The following is a 20,670-nucleotide window of genomic DNA, read 5'->3' as shown; positions in this document are numbered from 1 at the left end:
CAAGGCTCCATTCCCTGGGAGATTTCAGAAGTGATGGTTCCAACCCTGCATCTTCAAATTCAGAGGCAGGAATGTCAACCGAAGTCAAACCAAAAGCTAGATCCTTTTAGAATACCTGTCACTGTGTACTTCATAGTGCAGGGCACAATGTAACAAACAAGCTGAAGAACGTGATCTAGCCTTTTAGCCAAGTCCACAATTCAGTAGGATCATAGCTAAACAAGACCCATGTTGAGACCTATTCATGGATTCCTCAGTTCCTCCAATGTCCCAACTATTCATTATGGGGTGCACTACTTCTCCTTATTTCTGAACAGTGTTGGTCTTAACAATGTTAATTGAGAAGTTAACAATGAAATTGGAAATCCTGATATTTGCAGTACATTTTAATGTAATTTCTGGTAAACATATTCCCAAGGCAGGCCCAAAGTACAGCAAGTTCCACCATTATATAAATGAAATGATTCTTGTTAATGTTCTGGACTATTTGAGATTACTTGTGAACAGATCCCAACCATATGAACTGGGTCTACTATATAAAAGGTACTGGGACCAATTGTACAACTTCAAATTCTACTCCCATGTGGGAGATTAACTATTTCACCACAGAGACGTATTTTACTCTCCTTCTCATTAATTTTAAACAAGAGCTTGTAACTATTTTTGGGCTTGTGAAAAAGCAAAAGATTATGGAGAGTTATTTATGAACCAGAAAATACACAGAGCCCATCTTTCACCTTTAATACTGATGTAAATTGGGCAAGATCAGACTAGGTATTTTGGTTGGGAAGTTTAACAACACTTCAACATAATGGAAATTTAGAATCTCTTCCACAAATGGGAGATGATGCCGGGACAGTTTTAAATCCAATATTGATAACAGTATTGTATGAATAAGATGGAGTCTGACCTTGCAGGGTGGAAGATCAAAGGCCCCAATTCATCTACCTGTTCCTAAGTGTGAGGCACAAATCACTGTCCAAAGCCATTTCTCACTTTTCCAGCCCTGGCTTGAGGTGAAAGTCCTTTCCCTGGATAGAAATGTCAAACTTCTGACATTGTTAACCCTCCCCACCACTGAGAATATTCTCAAAAGGTGGTGCTTTAAGATGGTGGAGTCCATCACTAAGGACCCTCACCATCTGAGCCATAACCTCTTCTCATGACTATGACTATCATCAGGAAAGAGGTAGGCGAGCCTGAAGACCTTCACTCAATGTCTGCGGAACAGCTTCTTCCCTCCACCATCAGATTTTTATATGGTCCGTGAACCCACGAACACTACCCTATTAATCCTTTTTTTGCACTATTTATTGATTTTGTAATTTATAATAATTTTTATGTCTTTGCACTGGACTGCTGCCACAAAACAACAAATTTTACATCATGTCAGTCAGGGATAATAAACCTGACTCTTTGTACCGACCTGCTCGAAATAATGCTCCTGCAGCATAGTGCATGGCGAGTGCATGGATCAGCTGCCTTGGAGTGGTGTAGATTGGCCCTCTCTCGAAGAGTGAGAAGGAAAGAGGAGCATGATCCGAGGCAATGTATAGCTTTATGGAGGCATGGACACTGACGAGCAAGCTCACAGCCTGGATGGTCAATCGTTGAAGTTTGATCGGATTCACTAGAGCATGTGTTGCATTTATTACTTGCTCAGGCACACAGAGGTCAGCTGCTGAAACAGATGATATCCTTCTTTGCTTTTGCTTTACCCCAGTGTCGGGGATATACGTGTTAAACAGAGTTTTTATATAATAAACAAATGTGTCTTCCACATACAGTCTGGCAGGTTTCAATTCAAAGTTAATTTCATTCATGGTGAACATAAAATTCTGTTCTCTCAGTTGGATGCAAGCTTTTATAAAACACTTGTGCTTGTATTCATCAAGGTCTTTGACTGAAAGTGTTGAATTGAAGCCAGTTCTCCACTGTGGGTTTTCAGATTTCAGCTCCTGGCACAGCAGGGCAGGGAAGTGAAAGCTGGTCCTGTGATAAAGTTGGTTGTCAATCTGCAGGTCCCCAATGCACACTTCCAGCATGTAGAGCTCTGAAAGGCCATGACTGGGTTCTGGTCGAAATTCCCGTGCCAGAGGCCTCGAGCGGTTCACCAGCGGTGCAAGGTTCAACAGAATGTTGTCCAACGTCAGCCTCAGCAGTTCTGATGATTTACGCTGATACGTTACATCATCATTTATCGTCAGACTTGCCTGAGTAACAAGCACTCGCAGTGCGACAGCCTTTTTTAGCATCCTGTGCAACAAATGTTAAAAATTAATGTACAGTTTAGTAATACAAAAGACAAAAAATATTTTTTAAGAGCCTTAGAAGATATGAAGCATGTCATTTAATTTTCCAACATTTAAGGGAATTCTCCTGAGAATGAATGGGAAATGCTAACAGCAATTTTTTCAAACACTGTGCACAAAGCTCTTTGAACTATTTCTCATGAATCCACTAACAAGGATCATACCAGCTATTCATAAAGATTGCCATCTTCCTGGAACTTAAACCACTTCTTCCTGGCGGCCACAAAGATATTTTAAACTTTGTTGTACCAGAAAGCCTCAATATGCTTTGCGCTTTCTTTTAAACAGAATGAATTTTTGGGTTGTTTTGGTTTAGCAGTTCCAATGATGTGATTTACATTTGGAATGAGTTAATTTTTCCTGGAAGTGTCCATGATTTCAAAAACTAAACTGTTTTTTGTTGTAACTTCATAACATATTAATCTTAGAACTATCCTGATATCTCTTCAGATGGCTTTATCAGCCACTGTTGAATGGGGAGAAAGATGAACATAAGAAAATAAAAGTAGCAGTGGGCCACTTGGCACTTCAAGTTCTCCTAACATTCAATATGATCACAGTAAATGTGAGTAAAAAGGAGGCACAAATGCACTGGATTGTAAGAAGCTTCAGAGAGATGTGCCAGTTCCATCACAGGCACAACCCTCCACACCATTAAAGGATATCTTCCCAAGGTGGCGGCTCAAGAAGGTGACATCCATCACAAAGGACTCACATCATCCAAAACATGCCTTCTTCTCACTACTACCATCAGGGAGGAGATACAGGAGACTGAAGACCCACATTTAACATTTTAGGAAAGCATTTTTCCCTCTGTCACCAGGTTTCTTAATGGTCTATATATAACACTACCTTGCTATTCCTCTTTTGCACTATCTATCTATATAATCTATCAATTTATTTATTTATTTAGTAACTTACAGTGATTTGTTATGTCTGCATTGTACTGCTACCACAAAAAGAATTAATTTTGCAACTTATGTCGGTGACAATAAACCTGATTCTGATTCTAGCCTCACCATCTCTGTATCCATTCCCCACAGTCTGCAGTCTCCAGATCTTTCAGGACTCTTCAGATACTTCTAATGAGCTAGATTCCACAATTCTCCAGAATGGAGAATTCCAGAGACTCACCACATTGTGTAAGAAGAATTTTTTATCTACCTCCATTTTATGTTCCCTTGTTTAAGTCTTTCCCATAAATGAAAACGTCTCAACATCTAATCTTGTCATACCTACATTAGGATCTTAGAAATTTCAATAAGATCACAAGAATATATTAACTCTTGGCAGAAACTAGAAACTGTAGACAAGCAAAAACATTTTGATGCCTGGACAGACATACACTTTAATCAAAGGCAGTGCACTTTATTCAAATTCACTCCAGAAGTCTAATGGATTTCAAAAATACTTAATTTTAAAAGCAAAACATAATGTTGTATTGCTTTCCTGCATACACAACTTAGGATAAATTTCTACCCCAGCATATTTACTTAGGAATTTCATGAGAATACAAAGCAGAACTTCTCTTATCATTGTTCATACATGTTGTTTTTGGGATGTGTTCCGCTATGGAGGTACAGTGTGCAATTAGGAAAAGTAAATGAAAATGAAATCCTTTTGCAAACGGGTTGGAGTACAAAGTAAAATCAAGGTTAAGTTTGTGGAGTTAATTACCCATGAAGACTGGTCATAACAGGGCCAGCTCTACCCTCTGGTGCCATGGTCATGGTTATGGTGCTGGAGTCATGAATGATGTCCACATACACACAGCCGTAACCAGGAAGAAACACTACCTAAAAGAGAAAAATGGATGAAAAAATAATGAAAAATAGGTTTATTTATTTTCAAGCTGAATCCCTCCAGCAATCATCGAAATCTGTTTTGCTTGCTGAAGGATTGAGTTGCATAGTTTCTTTGTCTAGACATTATTTGGTGACATTGTCATCGTGACAAAAGCAATGTTTTTCATGACTAGCATCTACAGTATAAAAATAAAAAGGTATCTACAGTGTATAAAAAGTTACTTTGATATTAAACCTGCATTTTTTTGGCCAACAACATTACAAATCCCCTTGCTGATTAGCTGAATAAAATGTTAGTCCATTTTGTTCAGGAAACCAGGATTTGAGCAATAATCTCTCAAATGTAGGGTCTCAAGAATACATTGGGGGGGGGGGCATCAAAAATATAGGCCTGCAAGATCAAAGTCTAAGTCGTGCTGTGTTGTGTTATCTACTCCTACTTGATGGAGCACAGTAATAAGGTCTGCCTGAAATATTAGCTGCATCCTCAGTGGGTCAAGGAGCCTCAGTGAGAGAAAAGGAATTACAAATGTTTCAGTTCAAAACCTTCCATCAGGTCCTTTCCTTCCACAGAATACTTGACCCACTGAAGTCCTCCAGCAGACTGTTTGCTGTTCTAAATCCTAGCATCTACAGGCTCGTGTCTCCAGCTGCTTTCTCTTTCCACAGATACTGCCTGACCTTCTGAGTGCTTCCATTGTTTTTAGATTTTCTGATATTGCAGCTTTTGATTTCCATTTACTGTTAAATTCACTTCCAGGAAAGAAGTTTCGTGTTCCAATGAAAGGTCTTTGATCTGAAACATTAAGTCTGTTTCCCTTTGCCTAACCTGGTGAGTTTTCTGTTTCTATTATAATAGTTGCACAGCCATCATCAATGCTGACGTGCTAAGTGAGCGCAGTGTGGACAGAGCTGTCAAAAAGATGAAAAGTTAACTATGTTATCCTTCCTTAATCATTAACCAGTGGTTCTGACTAGAAAGTATTCCATATGAATGTGTTGGAGGAAGGGTGTGGAGGAGTTGTCTATGGTTGGCCCAGACTGAGATTGATATTGGCAGAAGCTGATTATCACTCATCTCATTTATGAGAGGTGGCAATTTGGACAAGGTGCCAGAGAAGCTTCCTTTAGTGGAATGACATCTGTGATCATTCCGGATAAAAGCAGTTAAAAGGATCTTTAGACATACTATTACTCCATCAATTCTAATTAAACAAAATTCAATTCTATCAAGAAAAACAAGGAGATTTTATTAATATAACTTCTTTCCAAAAGACAACACAGACTATCACTTTGATGGATTCTCTCTCTAGATTCCATGTTATTGATGATGTACATGACCTTTTAATTTCTATTCCTGTATTTTTCAGACAAGTGCTCCAGGAACGCCTGCTCTAGACTTCCCTAATCAGATATTCTGATAACCCCACCATTCCAAGATTCTACACCATGGATTTCACTGTCTGACATACAAAGATTTCCCCTTTGCCGGCTCAAGTACTTCAGACGGCAAATGTGCTGTCAGGCTGAGTCAAGGCTTAACAGGGAAAAGCTGTCAGCACCACCTCATGGCATAAACCTGTCTCAAATAGGGTATACTCCTGGGTTCCAAGAGGCTGTGTTACAAGCTCAAGGCTCTTATTTAAAGATCACAGCTTGGTAAGGAGGCTCCAGTGCACAAGATCACAAGAGGCTACAGACGGTATTAGCTTCCATCACAGACACAATCCTCCCTTCCATCAATAAAATCTTTAAGGGGAATTGCCTCACAAAAGTAGCATCCATCACTAAGTATTCTTTCCATCCAGGGCATATCCTCTTCTTGTTACCACCATTGGGGAGGAGGTATGGAAATGTGAAGACTCAAAATCAACATTTTAGGAACAGCTTCTTTCTCTATACCATCAGATTTCCATTAAGTACATGAATCCTGAACATTACCTCAATATTCCAATTTTTGCAGTATTTATTTTAAAAATTTATAATAATTTTTATATCTTTGCTTTGTACCTGTGAAAGAAAATTAAATTTTAAATTGACTCATATTCCCAAGCTTGACTAGCTACCGTAAGTACTGCCCAAGATTTGGGTCATGAAGGTGACAAGATAGGACGCAGAGTCTGTTTTGCTTGTGCTAGCTATTAATAGCTCATGCCAATAATGAGGTATTGCTGACTTTTGTCTGAGAAACAAAGTGACTTATAGCCTGTTTGGCTAAAAGGGGAACTGAATATGGACATGCAGTTCTAATTTTGTCAACCACATGGAAATGCTGACACCTAACAAGTGCTTCTTGAATCACTGACCAAGTATGTTTAGCTGTTGGCTATTGCTCAAAATTTACTGTATAAATTTAAGATGTAACCTGACATTGGCAGAATCATAAGACAATAGCTCCCCTTGGTCACGTACACCTTATACCAAGGCCTCTGTCTGTATTTCTGTTTGCTGAAAGGATACTTATAGTAATTTGGCAACAACATTCTTTTACAATAAAATATGGTAAATCAGGGTAAATTCTTCAATAGTACTGCTGTCACAAAATAACAAAGTTCAGCTCATACAAGACAGTGATAATAAACCTAATTCTGATTCTAAAGATGCTCTCATTAAAACTCAAGTTTTGTGTAGCAGTGAAGGATTAATGGGCCACCATGTGTTGACAATCTAGTGCCTGTAAAGGATAAGGAATAATCAGTGATATTCACAACAGTCATTAAATGGGGAACAAGTAACAGAAATACTCAGTTACCAACATCACATTTGCGGTTTAAAGAGGTTTGTGTGGTCCTATTGTGCAAGACATTGGTGAGGCCACACATGGAGTACAGCTTTGTTGCCCAATTATATTAAGGACTGTTAAACTGGTTAGAGTGCAGAGAAGATTTACAAAGATACTGCCAGGACTCAAGGGTTTGATTCATAGAGAGAGGTAGGGCAAGCTAGGACGTTATTCCTTGGGACACTGGAGACTGAGACGTGATCTTACGGAGGTGTATAATAAAATCATTAGGAAAATGGATAGGGTGAACATATACACAGTCTTTTTTCCAGAGAAGGGGAACTAAAAACTACAGGGCTTAACGTTTATCATGAATGCATTGGCCTAGGCAAGGTGAGAGTGTTCTATTGCATTCTGGTGCACTGTTGAGCAGATAAGCTTTTGGAGCTTCTGGAGATGAGTCACTCACCTCAGGTAACTCAGCCTCTGACCTATTCTTACAGCTGAAGCATGTTTATGGCTGCTCTTCAACATCAAATCACTCAGTAGTCTCAATTCCTCATGAACATCTTTCTCTAAATAGTGGCAAAAATGTGAAATACTTTGCTCCAAGGGAAACCTCAGGCAACAGCACTGCATGAGGAGCAGTTATCAAAAGACATGAGAGAAAAATATAAAAAAAGGTCATGGCTGAGGAGTGGGGAAACTTATGTGAAGCATGAATCTTAAAATAGTTCATTCAGGATGAAAAATCTGTGTGTGCTGCAGACTCAACATGTCATCAGATAAACTGGAACCCAGTCATGTGAGATATTGCAAGGAATGCTCAGTAATGTCACGGCCAAGAAAGCTTACCATGCCTCTATTTTCTTGGGAGGTTAAAGAAGTTCAGTACAATCCTGTCGACTTTTACCAGTATTTATTGATGCACCATAGAAAACATTTGATGTGAATGCATAAAAGCCTCAGGAAATGCAAATGACCTCAAGAAACAGGAACTAGACTTCTCTCGATTGACTATCTATATTTCTCACTGCCTCAGTAAAGCAACCAGCAAAATCAAAGACACCACCTATCCCAGACATTTTTTCTTCTCACTTCTCCCATCAGGCAGAAGATACAAAAGCTTGAAAGTACACAGCATCAGACTCTCGGACAGCTTCTATCCCACTGCTATCAGACTCCTGACAGACCACTTGTACAATAAGATGGAGTCTAGGCCTCACAATCTAACATGTTATGATCTTGCACACCTGCACTGCACTCTTTTGCTAGCTCTTACACATTATTCTGCATTGTTAATGTTTACCTTATTCTTGCTCAATGTACTGTGTAATGATTTGATATGTATAAATAGAATGCAAGACAAGCTTTTCACTGTATCTTGATATATGTGACAATAATAATAATTATTGCCAATGCCAATAACAATTAGATTCCTGATGAAAACACATAGTGTGGGCCCCACAGCCCAGCAAATAAAAACTCAAATGAACACATATCACTGAGAAAACATTCTCACTTGAGTCCCAGGACTATTCAGGTCAATGATGTCACTCCACTCCTCTGGGAGATCTGATGATGACATCATGCTGAGATGGACTCCAGGCAGGCTGTCTTCAGTTTTGCAGTCAGGAAAATTCCATACATGATGGTAAAGTTCATGGTGAATTGAAGATTCAATGGGGATTTTCCGACAGTAAACTGTGCACTTTGGGACATCTAAAATAGGGCATAATTAACCCAGATTAAACAAAAGAAAAACATAGTATTCTAGGCAAGTACACAGGGAAGAAAGAAACTGTGATCATGGAAAGGAGGCTTCTACAGAACATTGACTCCAAAGATCAGATAGGCCAAATTAATTTGAAAAAGTTGCAGAAAATTCTGAAATCTTTACAAATCAAAGTATAACAAAAAGTAAAATGCCTTAAGATTTAAACATTTAAAACACGGAAATATTAAAGTAAACTCAATTCATTTAAAATCACATGGCTAATTCTTTCCCATGTCCCTCATACTGTTCCTTTTCATTTGACAGAAAGGATTTTATGTTCTGGCACAGGACCAACAAGATACTAACAACAAGATCCCACTGAGTTTTGCTGAGATGTAAATGCAAATAGGGTAGCCCTGATGTAGGGTTGGTCAGCATTTCCTACTAAGTTCTGTCCCACATTCCAAATATTACAAAATTGAGAACAGTCAGAGATTATGGTGAAAATATACATCTCCAGTTCCCTGTGCTCATAATTCAATAACATTCCTTGAACACCAATAAGATTCTACTAATACTGGAAAATTAAATTTCTGTATTGTCTATTTTATATATTAAAAATAATCAAAGATACTTCTTAGATCAATGGAAGTCAAGAGTTCAGATGTGGTTTAAAGTCAACTCACGTCAACTAATTTACTTCAATTTGCATACTTCCATCAGTTGGTTCTGAAGTAGAGGAGGGAAATATCTTGGCAATCATTTGTGGTGGAAGTGTCCACTTATTCTGAGGCTGAGCCTCCTAGTCTGAGATTCTCCTACTACTGGAAACATTATCCATTTTATCCAGGCCATCAGGGAAGGGCAACTTAATGTTCCAAGGAGAGAAGCTTCAAATATGACTAAAGGTGAATACTAAAGACAATGGGTGGTCATATTGGGAGAAAGTAACAACAGTACATAAGGAGAGGTTATCATGGAGGGACCGTGTAATGAGGCAGAATACTTTGGTGACAAGTGGCAGAGGGTGGTGGGTAAAGGATTTTACACAGTATGTGGTTTATTTATAGAACTCACTGTGAGAGGAAGCGGTGGAATCAGATACAATCCTACATTTAAGAAACATGTAGACAGATATTTAAATAGGCAAGACAGAGAGTGATACAAAATATGGGAAAACGGAATTAATGTAGATAGGCAGGGAGGTCAGCATGAACACAACTGGCTGAAAGGCTTGCTTCTGTACAACTCTATGGACTATATTAAAATACATTTACGATTTTATTAGCAGATTATTACATAGAGTTTTACAGCACACAAAAACTTTTCTATGTCTCAGCAATGTTGGTGCACGTGGTCCGTATAAGCTTCGGTCAACTTATTCTTCAGATCCTTCCTACTTATCCTTATTTTGCTTAACTTTGTCATCGCCACTTACTTCAACCATTCCACTTGATAATAGGATGCATGAATTCCCCATTCTCTGAGTAAAGACATTTCTCCTGAATTCCTTACTGGATTTATTACTAACTATCTTATATTTATGGCCTCCGGTTCTCGACACCCCCACAAGCTCTATATTTTTTCTTTTATTGAAGTTAAACTGATTATCTCCAAGAATCAAAGCAAAATGCTTAAACAAACAGTTACCACAGTTCAGTGATATTAAATCAGATTTCTACCTTTAATATTTTCTTTCATCATGATTGCCACAGGACATCTGTTGTGAATGACCATGTGAGGGCTGGGATCCTCACTAACAGTTACATAGTTGACGCCGAGGTACTCCTGATAAGTCATCACTACAGCTCTGAAACAAAGTAAAATGGAACAGGACTTGCAGTTAGCAAGCAGCCTTTACAAGGCGCACAACAAAATAATTCAAATAGTTTAAAACAACAGTTAAAGAATGAAGTGCAAGAGCTATCTAGTGGAGGGAAAGAGGTGGATTATGTGGGGGCAGCATCAAGGAGGGGATGACCAAGCTAAAAATAAACTGCTGGAGGAACTCAGCAGTCAAAGAATGTGAGAGTGCGAGTGTGTGTGTGTGAGTGTGACAGAGATATTTTGGGTTGAGACCCAGTATCAGAGCCCACATAAATTTTGGTATCAGGCTAGTTTATTTAAATATATTTTATTTGTCTACCTGCACTTTCTCTGTAAGTGCAACAATATTCTGCATTCTGTTTCCTTGTTACTGCCATGTTGTAGTTATGGAAGGCACTATCTGTCTGGTTGTACACAATTTATAGCTTTTCACTGTATCTCAGTATGTGTGACCACAATAAACTAATTCATGAAGAGGGAACACGAATGAATCTGCAGATGCTGGAAATAAATAAAAACAAACAAACAAATAAATAAATAAATAGATAAAATGAAGGGGGATGTCCTTTTAGAACCGAGATAAGGAGGAATTTCTTGAGCTAAAAAGTGGTGAATCTGGAATTCATTGCCACTGGCAGCTATGGAGGCCAAGTCTTTGCATGTAGTTAAGGTGGCAGTTGATAGATTCTTGATAAGTCAGTTCGTGGAGGGTTACAGACAGAAGGCAACAGAATGGGATTGAGCGAGAAATGGATCAACCATGATCAAATGGTGGAGCAGATCTGATGGGCTGAATGGCCTAATTCTACTCCTATGTCTTTTGATCTTACGTTGCAGTTTTATAAAACTCTAGCAAGACTGTATCTGATTATTACATTCAGTTCTGGTTGCCCCTTTATAGAAAGGATGTGGAGGCTTCGGAAAGGGTGCAGAGAGGTTTACCAGGTTGCTGGCCGGATTAGAGAGAGGTGCTATAAATGAAGATTGGGCATTTTGGGTTGTTTTTTCTGGGGCAGCAGAGGCTGAGGATATGCCTCTGAAAACTGGCGGAGGACAATAAATCTTAATTTTTTGAGAAAAAAACATCTGTTCTCTGTGTTTTATCAGGACATAGCTCAATATGCTGTGTAAAAAGTAAAATGGCTTATTCTATGCTTTCTCTGGTTGTGCAGGTCGGTGGCGAGCACCAGGACTCACTAGATGCAAAACCCCATCTCAAACATTCCCCTTTCCCCTCTTTGCTGCTCCTTAGCAATGCTGCCAATGGACAGGATGAAATCAGTAACTAGCTGTCAGAGGAGTTTGGGATTCACAGCCAGGTTTTTCAACTCAGTGGAACAGCACCAACAACCTCAGTCACCTCCCATTCTTATGCAAGATTTATGTGTTTCATGATTAAAAAAAAGTATTAAAAATCCTAGCTGCTTCACTCTCCCTAAAAGATCTGAAGGCTTCATTAAAAACAGATGTAAGATAAGAAAATGGATAGATGTGGCATTTGTCTCAATGCCAAATGTGTGATCCAATCTGAAAGGGTTAGCTGAGCAATACCTGATATTATTACAAAATACCACACTAGAGTGAAATAGTTTCTGGGAATCTACTTGACCTGCAGGTGTCCTTGTAGCATTCAATGTAGAAGATGTAATGGTGGGATAGTAACCTGTCCGGTAAAAATGGTCTCCATTATTTCCATGACCAGTTTTAATTGGGAACAGTCCAATTTCAATCTATCTGTCCTTTTGCATTATATCATCTACTGGGGAACTCAATAGGTCAAGCAGCATCTATATCGGGGAAATGAATTGTCTGCATTTCAGATCAAAACCCTGCATCAGTTCCATTTGCACAGCAACTGCAGTCTTTTGTGTTTATTTTTCTTTATCTTCAAGGTACATTATACAACATGAAGGAAGCCATTCATCCCATCATGCCCATTCCATCTCCTTGGAAGAGCTAAATGGTTAATCAACACATCTGCACCAAGTAATTCATTCCTTCTCAACTATTTACCCCATATTTTTACTGAATGTACTTCTATTATCCTTTCAGGTGAGCAGCATTGTTGCTGCATCAATAAACTTCACACCACTCCTCCCACTAGCTTCAAAGTTCGAATGTTCAAAGTAAATTTATTATCAAAGTACATATATATCCGCTGGCTAGTGGCACAGTGACATCAGCACCGGACTCCGGAGCGAAGGTTCCCGAGTTCGAATCCAGTCAGGCCGCTCCCGGACACGCTATCCATTCGTGCCAGTTTGAATGTCAAGCTCACAACTCGGACTCGTTAAAAAAAAAGAAACTGAGCTGTGAGAAGGAGGTGGGGGACCACTCACAGAATCTTTCCTCCAAGACAATCACTTGAAAATAAAAAAAAATGGTCACCAAAGCTCTGGCAGAGAATGGCACACAAAAAAAAACATATATATCATCATACACAACCCACGATTCATTTCCTTTCAGGATCCAAATAAGTCCAAGAAACACAATAGAATCAATGAAAGACCATATCCAACAGGATAGACAAGCAACCAATGTCCAAAAGAAAGCAAAAATGTGCAAATACAAAGAAATAATAATAATAAATAGTGTGAACATGAGATGAAGAGTCCTTGAAATTGAGTCCATAGGTTGCTGGAACATTTCAGTGACAGGGCAAGCGATGTTTTCCCACTGGTTCAAGAGCCTGATGGTCGAGGGGGTAATAATTGTTTCTGAACCCGGTGGTGTGAGTCCTAAGCCCTTTGTACTTTCATCCTGATGGCAGCAGTAAAAAGAGTGCATGATCTAGGCGGTGGAAGACCCTAATGATGGATGTTGCTTTCCTGGATGTTGAGTTCCATCTTGAGCTCAGTGGTGGGGAGGGCTTTACCCATGATGGACTGACTGGCTGTATCCACCACTTTTTGTAGGATTTTCCATTCCAGGGCATTGGTGTTTCCATACCAGGCCATGCTGCAATCAGTCAATATACTCTCCACCGCACATCATCAATAAGCTTCAAAGCTTTAGATTCATGCCGAATCTTCACAAACTTCTAAGAAAGCAGCAGCACTGCTGTGCTTTCTTTGTAATTGAGTAAAACTGAGCTTCCAATTGCTTAATGAGGCATTGAGGCCAAAGACTTAAAGCTTGTTGATTAGATTTCAGGGGATGATAGTATTGAATGCTGAGCTATAGTTGATAAACAGCATCCTTTTGTATGCACCTTTGCTGTCCAGATGTTCCAGGGTTGAGTGAAGAGTCAATGAAATGGCATCTGCTATGGACCCGTTGTCAGTAGGCAAATTCAAGCAGAGCCAAGCCACTTCTTAGGCGGGAGTTGCTATGGTTCAGTGCCAACCTCTCAAAACACTTCGTCACTGTGGATGTAAGAGCCACTGGACTTGAGGCAAATTACCACATTCTTCTTATATACAGGAATAATTGAAGCTTCCTTGAAGCAGTTGTGTACTTCAGACTGTTGAAGTGAGAGGTTAAAGATGTCACTGAACGCTCCAGCCAATTGATCAGCACAGGTCTTTAATACTCGACCAGGTACCCCATCTGGGTTGGATGCTTTCCGTAGATTTAGCCTCCTGAAGGATGCTCTCACATCGACTTCAGAGACTGAAATCACAGGATCATCTTGGGCTGTGGGTGTTCATGAAGGATCTTCCACATTTTGTCGGTCAAAGCAAGCATAGGAGGCATTGAGCTCATCTGGAAGCAAATCCTTGTTGTCACCTATGTCGTTTGATTTCATTTTGTAAGAGTTGATAGAATTCAAGCCTTGGCACAGCAAGTTGAGTATCCTTCAGTGATTCCAGTTTAGTCTGGAATTGTCACTTCACCTGTGAGATGGCTTTCTCAGGAATGTACCTGGATCTCTTGTATCTTATGTGGTCACCAGACCTGACTGCCTCTGACCTGGCCCGCAGCAGAATGTGGATCTCATGGTTTATCCAGGGCTTCTAGTTGTAAAAGACTCTGAATGATAATGTGGGGACACACTCATCTATGACTTTTTTTTATAAAATCCATGACAACCGTGGTGTAGTCATTCAGATCTTCTAATGAGTCCTTGAAGATGGCCCAGTCCTTCGACTCAAAGCAATCCTGTAGTCACTCCTCTGCCTCCTTTGTCTACCTCTTTGTTGTGCTTATCTCTGGAACCTTGCTCTTTAGACTCTGCCTGTATGCAGGTAGGAGAAGGTCAGCCAGGTGATCAGATTTCCTGAAATGTGGTCTAGGCATGGAATGGTAGGCATTCCATTTCGTGGTATAGCAGTAGTGTAATGTGTTGGGACCTCTGATGCTACAGGTTATATGCTGATCGTATTTGGGCAGAGATTTCTTCAAAGAAGCTTGATTGAAGTCTCCAACAATGACTTGAAATGAGTTGGGGTGGATTGTTTCTTGTTTGGTGATAGTGGCATGCAGTGTCTCAAGTGCCTGATTGCAGTTGGCCAGTGGTGGTATGTAAACTGCAGTCAGGATCACGGAAATAGAGTGGTAAATCTTGGTAAATATAATGTTTGGCACTTAATTGTTAGATGTTCCAGTTCGGGAGAACATGAGTACAACAAAATTGCCACCACGGAGCACCACAGATAGTTTATCTTGGAACCACACGCTCTCCTTTTGCCTTTTCCCAATCAGTAGTTCAGTTCATCCTGTGTATCAAGAAACCTTCGGAACTGATCTCCAAATATGGCACGTGCAGAGTAAGCCATGTCTTGGTAAAACACGGAACACTACAAATCCTCATTTCAAAATCAAAATCTGCCTTAGCTTGTGTTTATTAATTTCATGGAGAGAGATCAATAGAAAGATTTCATTGAAATCTGAGGAGACAACTTTTTTTACATGTGGAGTGAGCAGCCAGAGGAAGTGGGGATTGAGAATTTTAAAAGACAGTAGTACAGGCATATGAATTGGAAAGGTTGAGAAGCTTATGGTCAAACATTAGCAAATGGGACTAGCTTTGTTGGCATGAACCAGTTCAGCCAAAGGGCCTGTGTCCATGTTATATGACTCTATGGCTTTCATAACTCCTAATGTTGTTCAGCAAATTTAAACTACACTGCAGGTCCTGAACGTTTGAGAGTAATAAGAATTGACAATGCTTATTGCTTGAACAGAGCTTTTGAATTAAAAGCAGGAGAGGCACATACTGACATCAATAAATCTACTGAAAGTAAACATGCCATTGCTGATCACTTCTGTAAACGATTGGGTGTTCCAGCCAGCTTTCAGTCTATCAAGTGTGAGAGGAAATTTGCTATTTGGAGAAGTAGGATCAAGAATGATTAGTCCCAACATATATGAAGGTAACTTTTCTTCAGATAAAAGAAGGAGAGAATTATTAATTTTCCATCAGAGAAGAATGCCTTCTAAGAAGTCCTGATGGGTGGAATTAGTTAATTTTCTTGAAATATCAATGTTGAAGTGAAATAATTTTGTAAAGCAGAGTATGTTAGAAAGATACCTTTGTTTTAAACAAACACTACTTTAAATGTACCTGGAACAAAATCCATTTTCAGTGGAATCCCCAAGAGGCACAGCTACACTTTGTCTTGGAAAATCCTGCCTAATCACAAGTGGCAGGCTCCAGTTCTGACAGCTGCCTGCCCCATCACGTAAAGAGTAACTGAGCAAAAGATGCTTCTGCGGCAATGGATCATTCAATTCTGACAAAATTCCACCAGTAACGAAGTCCCAGCAAGGAACAGAAGTTGGCGCACCAGGAGATTGGGACCTTGCTGCTGGAAGGCTAAATATAGCACTCTCTGGCATGTAATCACACTGAAAAACAGAAATAAGGTTATTAATTATTGAACAACACCATAGAAGGCAGTTATGCATTTATTTAGTGACCTACGCCAATTTTAGCCTTTATCTGATCTCACAGATGAATAACGAAAATCATATTCATTAGCACTGCAGTGAAGGAGAAGTTGGATTATAGACTGAAAATACAGTGAACAGTAGTTTCTCTATTTGCAGTGGTTTAACATCTGCACATTGAACTTGGCTTCTGAAATTCAGTTCCACTGAGGTCAATGGAATCAAATATCATAAGTAGAGTTCAACATGCATACATAATTATATTGTATGCATGACACATACATTTTCTATCTTCCCCAAGTCTACACAATGGTACTTGAACCCCACAGAGGTGAAAGACCAGTGTGCAACAGCTGACACCTGAGATAGACTTAAAAAATTAAATTAAATTACATTTCAGTAATATGCAAGCACAACATCTTTTCTACGGCAAAAGGTTAAAACTAAACAGCCAGTTGGGAATAGTTTGGTTAAAAGACATTTTTGTTCTACTTATGTGATGTTCATTTCCTCTTCAGGTCTTATCCAACCAAGGAAAAGAGGGACTTCAACTAATGGTGTTGCTGGGTTGATGCAAATATAGAAACCATTTGTCTAGCTATAGGAAAGATGGAAAGGGTACAGGAATGATTCACAAGGATGTTACCAGTACTAGAGGGCTTGAAATAGAATGTAAGGATAGAGAGGCTGAGTCTTTTTTCCCGGGACCGTAGGAGACTACAGGTAACAGGTTTATAAAATTGTGAAGGGTGAAATATCACTGTCTTTTTCTTAGGGTAACTAGGGTAGGGGGTCTAAATACTAGAGGAAATGAGTTTAAGGTGAGAAGGGAATCTCACCTAAGGTAAAGGAATCTCAGAGAAAATTGTGGCGTGTGGCCAAGCGGTTAAGTTGTTGGACTAGTGATCTGAAAGTCATGAGTTTGAGCCCCAGCCGAGGTAGCATGTTGCGTCCTTGAGCAAGGCACTTAACCACACGTTGCTCCAGTCCACCCAGCTGAAAATGGGTACTGGCAAAAATGCTGGGGGTTAACCTCGCGATAGACTGGCGTCATATCCGGGGGAGGGGAAGTCTCGTACTCTCAGTCGCTTCACGCCATGGAAACCGGCGTAAGCACCGGCCTGGTGAACCTATAAGGCTCGGGACAGACTTTAACTTAGAGAAAGGGGTTTTCGCACAGAGGGTAGCAGTTAAATAGAATGAGTTGCCAGATTAAGCAGTCTTGGCAGGTATAATTACAGTGTTTAAAAGTTATTTAAACAGTTAAATGGATAGAAAAGGTTTAGAAGGATATGGGCCAAACATAGGAAAATGAGACTAGCTCAGGTAGATAGCTAGGTTTTTTTGTACAATGTCATTTGCACCATTCCATTGCTTTGTGTTTAATGCTGTATTTATTATTGTGTTTATTGCTACCATTTACACTGTTTATTCTGAAAGCTTCATCTGAGCAAAGAATTTCACTGCATCCTATGACAATAAACAAATCTGAATCTGAAATAGCATGTATAAGAGCTGGACTGAAAGGCCAGTTTCTATGTTGAAAAACTCGATGTCCTATGGAGCTTTCCCTATCTTTAGGACCCTTACTCAGCCTACAAGTAACAGGTCATCTAGCAACATTTCATGTATCACCTAATAGTCAAATGTTCTAATCACAAATAAGAGAAAATCTGCAAATGCTGGAAACCCAAGCAACACACACAAAATGCTGGAGGAATTCAGCATAGGCCAGGCAGCATCTATGGAAAAGTGTACAGTCAACGTTTTGGGCCAAGACCCTTCATTGGGACCCGAAGAAAGCTTTTCAGGAATCATATCAAATAAAATCTGATACTAAAGAGGAACTGGGGAACAAATAACCAAAAGATTGGTGAAAGGGGTTGTTTCTAAGGAACGAATGATAATTAGATAGCTGAGATGTCAAGAGTAATGAGAAAGAGCTCATTAACATTAACCATGATGAGCTGGGTCAAGAGATTCAGTTCATTTTGATGTATTACAGTTCTATGACATTGCAAGATTTTTTATAATTTCTTTTCCACTTCAATGAAAGTAACGAATAGAAGGCTTGGGAATATACCTTAGAAAAGTAACTTGAACATAGTTTAATCTGCAAATGTAATCTGCAAAGCAACCTGTGCTTTAATATAAACAGAAACACTCAGTAGGTCAGGCAGCCTCTGTGCAAATAGAAACAACGCTACCATTTCAGGTTCAAGATCTCTCTTCAGAACCAGATAAGAAAGATAATCAGTTGCAGAGAGGGTGAGGAAGAAATATCTCCAGTATCACGGACATGTTGGGCAGAAGGGCCTGCTTCTATGCTGCATTGCTCTATGATTCTATGACAGGTGAAACCAGAGTTGCTTTAGTGAACAACCTGCTATATCCCAGTAGCTCAGTCAGTGAAGACAATATCTTGAAGCCTCACTCTCAGCTTGAGCCCAGTAGGACATGAGTAACATCACTAGACACTTCCCGAGTGTGGGTGGTTGATGGTCAACGGATATTTTGTGGGCTGAGGAGCCTGTTTCCACGCTGCGTATCTTCATGATTCTATATAATCCCACAACTGTGTGGAAAAGCCAATCCGGATGAAGTGTCTTGACCCGAAACATCAACTGTTTATTCTTCTCCATAGATGCTGCCTGACCTGCAGAGTTCCTCCAGAAAGTTGCATATATTGCTCTGAATTTCCAGCATCTGCAAAATCTCATGTTTATCATCCCTTTATGGCTACCATGCTTTCCAACAAGGAAAGTACAAACTTCTCCTTGTGTGTGATCTGCACATTGTATTTTTAAACAACTGGCTAGCTGGAAAGTGGCTGTTAATAGAGTTTCCTACTTGTTTTGAAATGTATATGTCTTACTTCAATGAGCATGTTAAATGTCAACAGATGACAACAGTGGAAGGGCAGTGTTTCTACCCTCAGGGTAACATGCCAAGACCACAGCTGCCAGTATGCAGAGGGTTAGTGAAAATAAGTCCAGCCTAAATGAAGGTAATAAATGGGCATTAAACATCTAATATAACAAAGGCAGACATCTCAAGTTACACCCGAATTATTCCTGAAAAAAATTTGGTAACAAAATCTATGCAATGAAACTGGGTGTAAATCTGTTAAAGACTTCACAAGTTACTGAAGTTACACTGAAAGCTATTCGTTACAAGACAGGGGCATGTCAAGTTTTGAAAGGAATTTATATAATAATTTGGCCATATCATTAAATAGCTGGAAATTTGTAAAAGATTTGTCAGTTAAATAAAATCTGCTGAGACTGCTATCTGTTAATTTATAGCAGTTCTAGATGTGCAGATTGCCAATTTAAATCATGAGATTTATAAAACTAAACTATCACATTTACAAATTATGCATCAAGGTCTATAGAAGAACAGTTCCAGTAGAACTCTGGCAGAGGGTTTATATTTATAGCCACAAACCTCCAGCCCTGCTCTAGAGCCTGCCTGCCTACTCTAAATCCATCTGGGGAATGGAGTTGGCTCCGTGCCCTGACCACTCAAAGAAAGACTCCACCACTGACTAACTAAGTGGAGATAGTCCTTCCCAAGGTGGGTGGCGATTCAGTTCTGTTGAGAAAACAGACATTTGGTAGAGAGTAAAAAGACTGTTTTAAACTGTTGTAAACTTCACCTTCCCTGTAGTGGGACAGCCAAGCTCCACTAGAAGTTTATTAAGGAGCAGATAAGACTGAGACTTTAGACAAACAATGTTGAGAACATGACTCTTACTCTTCCCAATGGCCAGTAAAAAAAATCCAATGTGGAAAAACTATCCTGATAATCACAAATTATATCAAATTTGAAATGTTATTTGATTCAAAGGTTTTGAGCAGGAATCATAACATCAATCGATTAAATTAACACACATTTTTGAGTTACTATCTTCAAACTTTCATACTTGTAGCTATGTGTACAGCCTTGCTTCCTTCAAAGGACTAATCATGACAGAGCAAAAACTAATGAAAGGTTCAAATTGTTTTCACTAACGTTCCACCAAGTTCTTGTTACAAGAATTGAAAAATACTATGTCTGATCCAGATAATGTGGGCAAACTTTATGCAAGCAGTAGTTTGAAACATAGAAAACCTACAGCACAATACAGGCCCTTTAGCCCACAATACTGTGCTGAACACGTATTTACTTTAGAAATTACCTAGGGTTACCAATAGCCGTTTGTTTTTCTAAGCTGTAGTTACAATGTGAATTTCACTATTTTTGAAGGAAAAAGTGATAATCAGGGCTAAAACATAGGAATTGGACAGCCACTTAAACGTAATTTCAGGGCTAAGGGAACAGGGGAATGGGTCTGACAGGATTTAACTACTAAGAGGGAGTAGAGATTTGATGGGGTGAATGATTCTATCAGTGTAATATCAATAAACAACCCTACTGATGCCACTAAAAATAATAGTTTGGGTTGCAGTAATT

The 20,670-nt window shown here is 39.4% G+C and overlaps 1 protein-coding gene across 6 annotated transcripts in view; it reads right to left on the bottom strand.

Moving 5' to 3' along the window:
* Positions 1-20,670, bottom strand: part of LOC140728102 (intermembrane lipid transfer protein VPS13B-like) — a 1,021,046-nt gene that overhangs the window by 21,166 nt on the left and 979,210 nt on the right. For all 6 annotated transcript variants that reach the window (XM_073046336.1, XM_073046304.1, XM_073046330.1 and 3 more), the window contains exons 52-56: positions 15,890-16,173; positions 10,239-10,366; positions 8,362-8,561; positions 3,990-4,108; positions 1,427-2,256 (exon numbers count right to left, since the gene is read on the bottom strand). In XM_073046336.1, the coding sequence (XP_072902437.1) occupies positions 1,427-2,256; positions 3,990-4,108; positions 8,362-8,561; positions 10,239-10,366; positions 15,890-16,173 (1,561 nt within the window). The remainder of the gene's footprint in view (positions 1-1,426; positions 2,257-3,989; positions 4,109-8,361; positions 8,562-10,238; positions 10,367-15,889; positions 16,174-20,670) is intronic.

This window comes from Hemitrygon akajei, chromosome 1, assembly GCF_048418815.1.
Source record: "Hemitrygon akajei chromosome 1, sHemAka1.3, whole genome shotgun sequence".
Classification (NCBI taxonomy): Eukaryota; Metazoa; Chordata; class Chondrichthyes; order Myliobatiformes; family Dasyatidae; genus Hemitrygon; species Hemitrygon akajei.
Note: the sequence above shows the minus strand (reverse complement) of the source record. Positions and strands in the feature narration are given on the sequence as shown.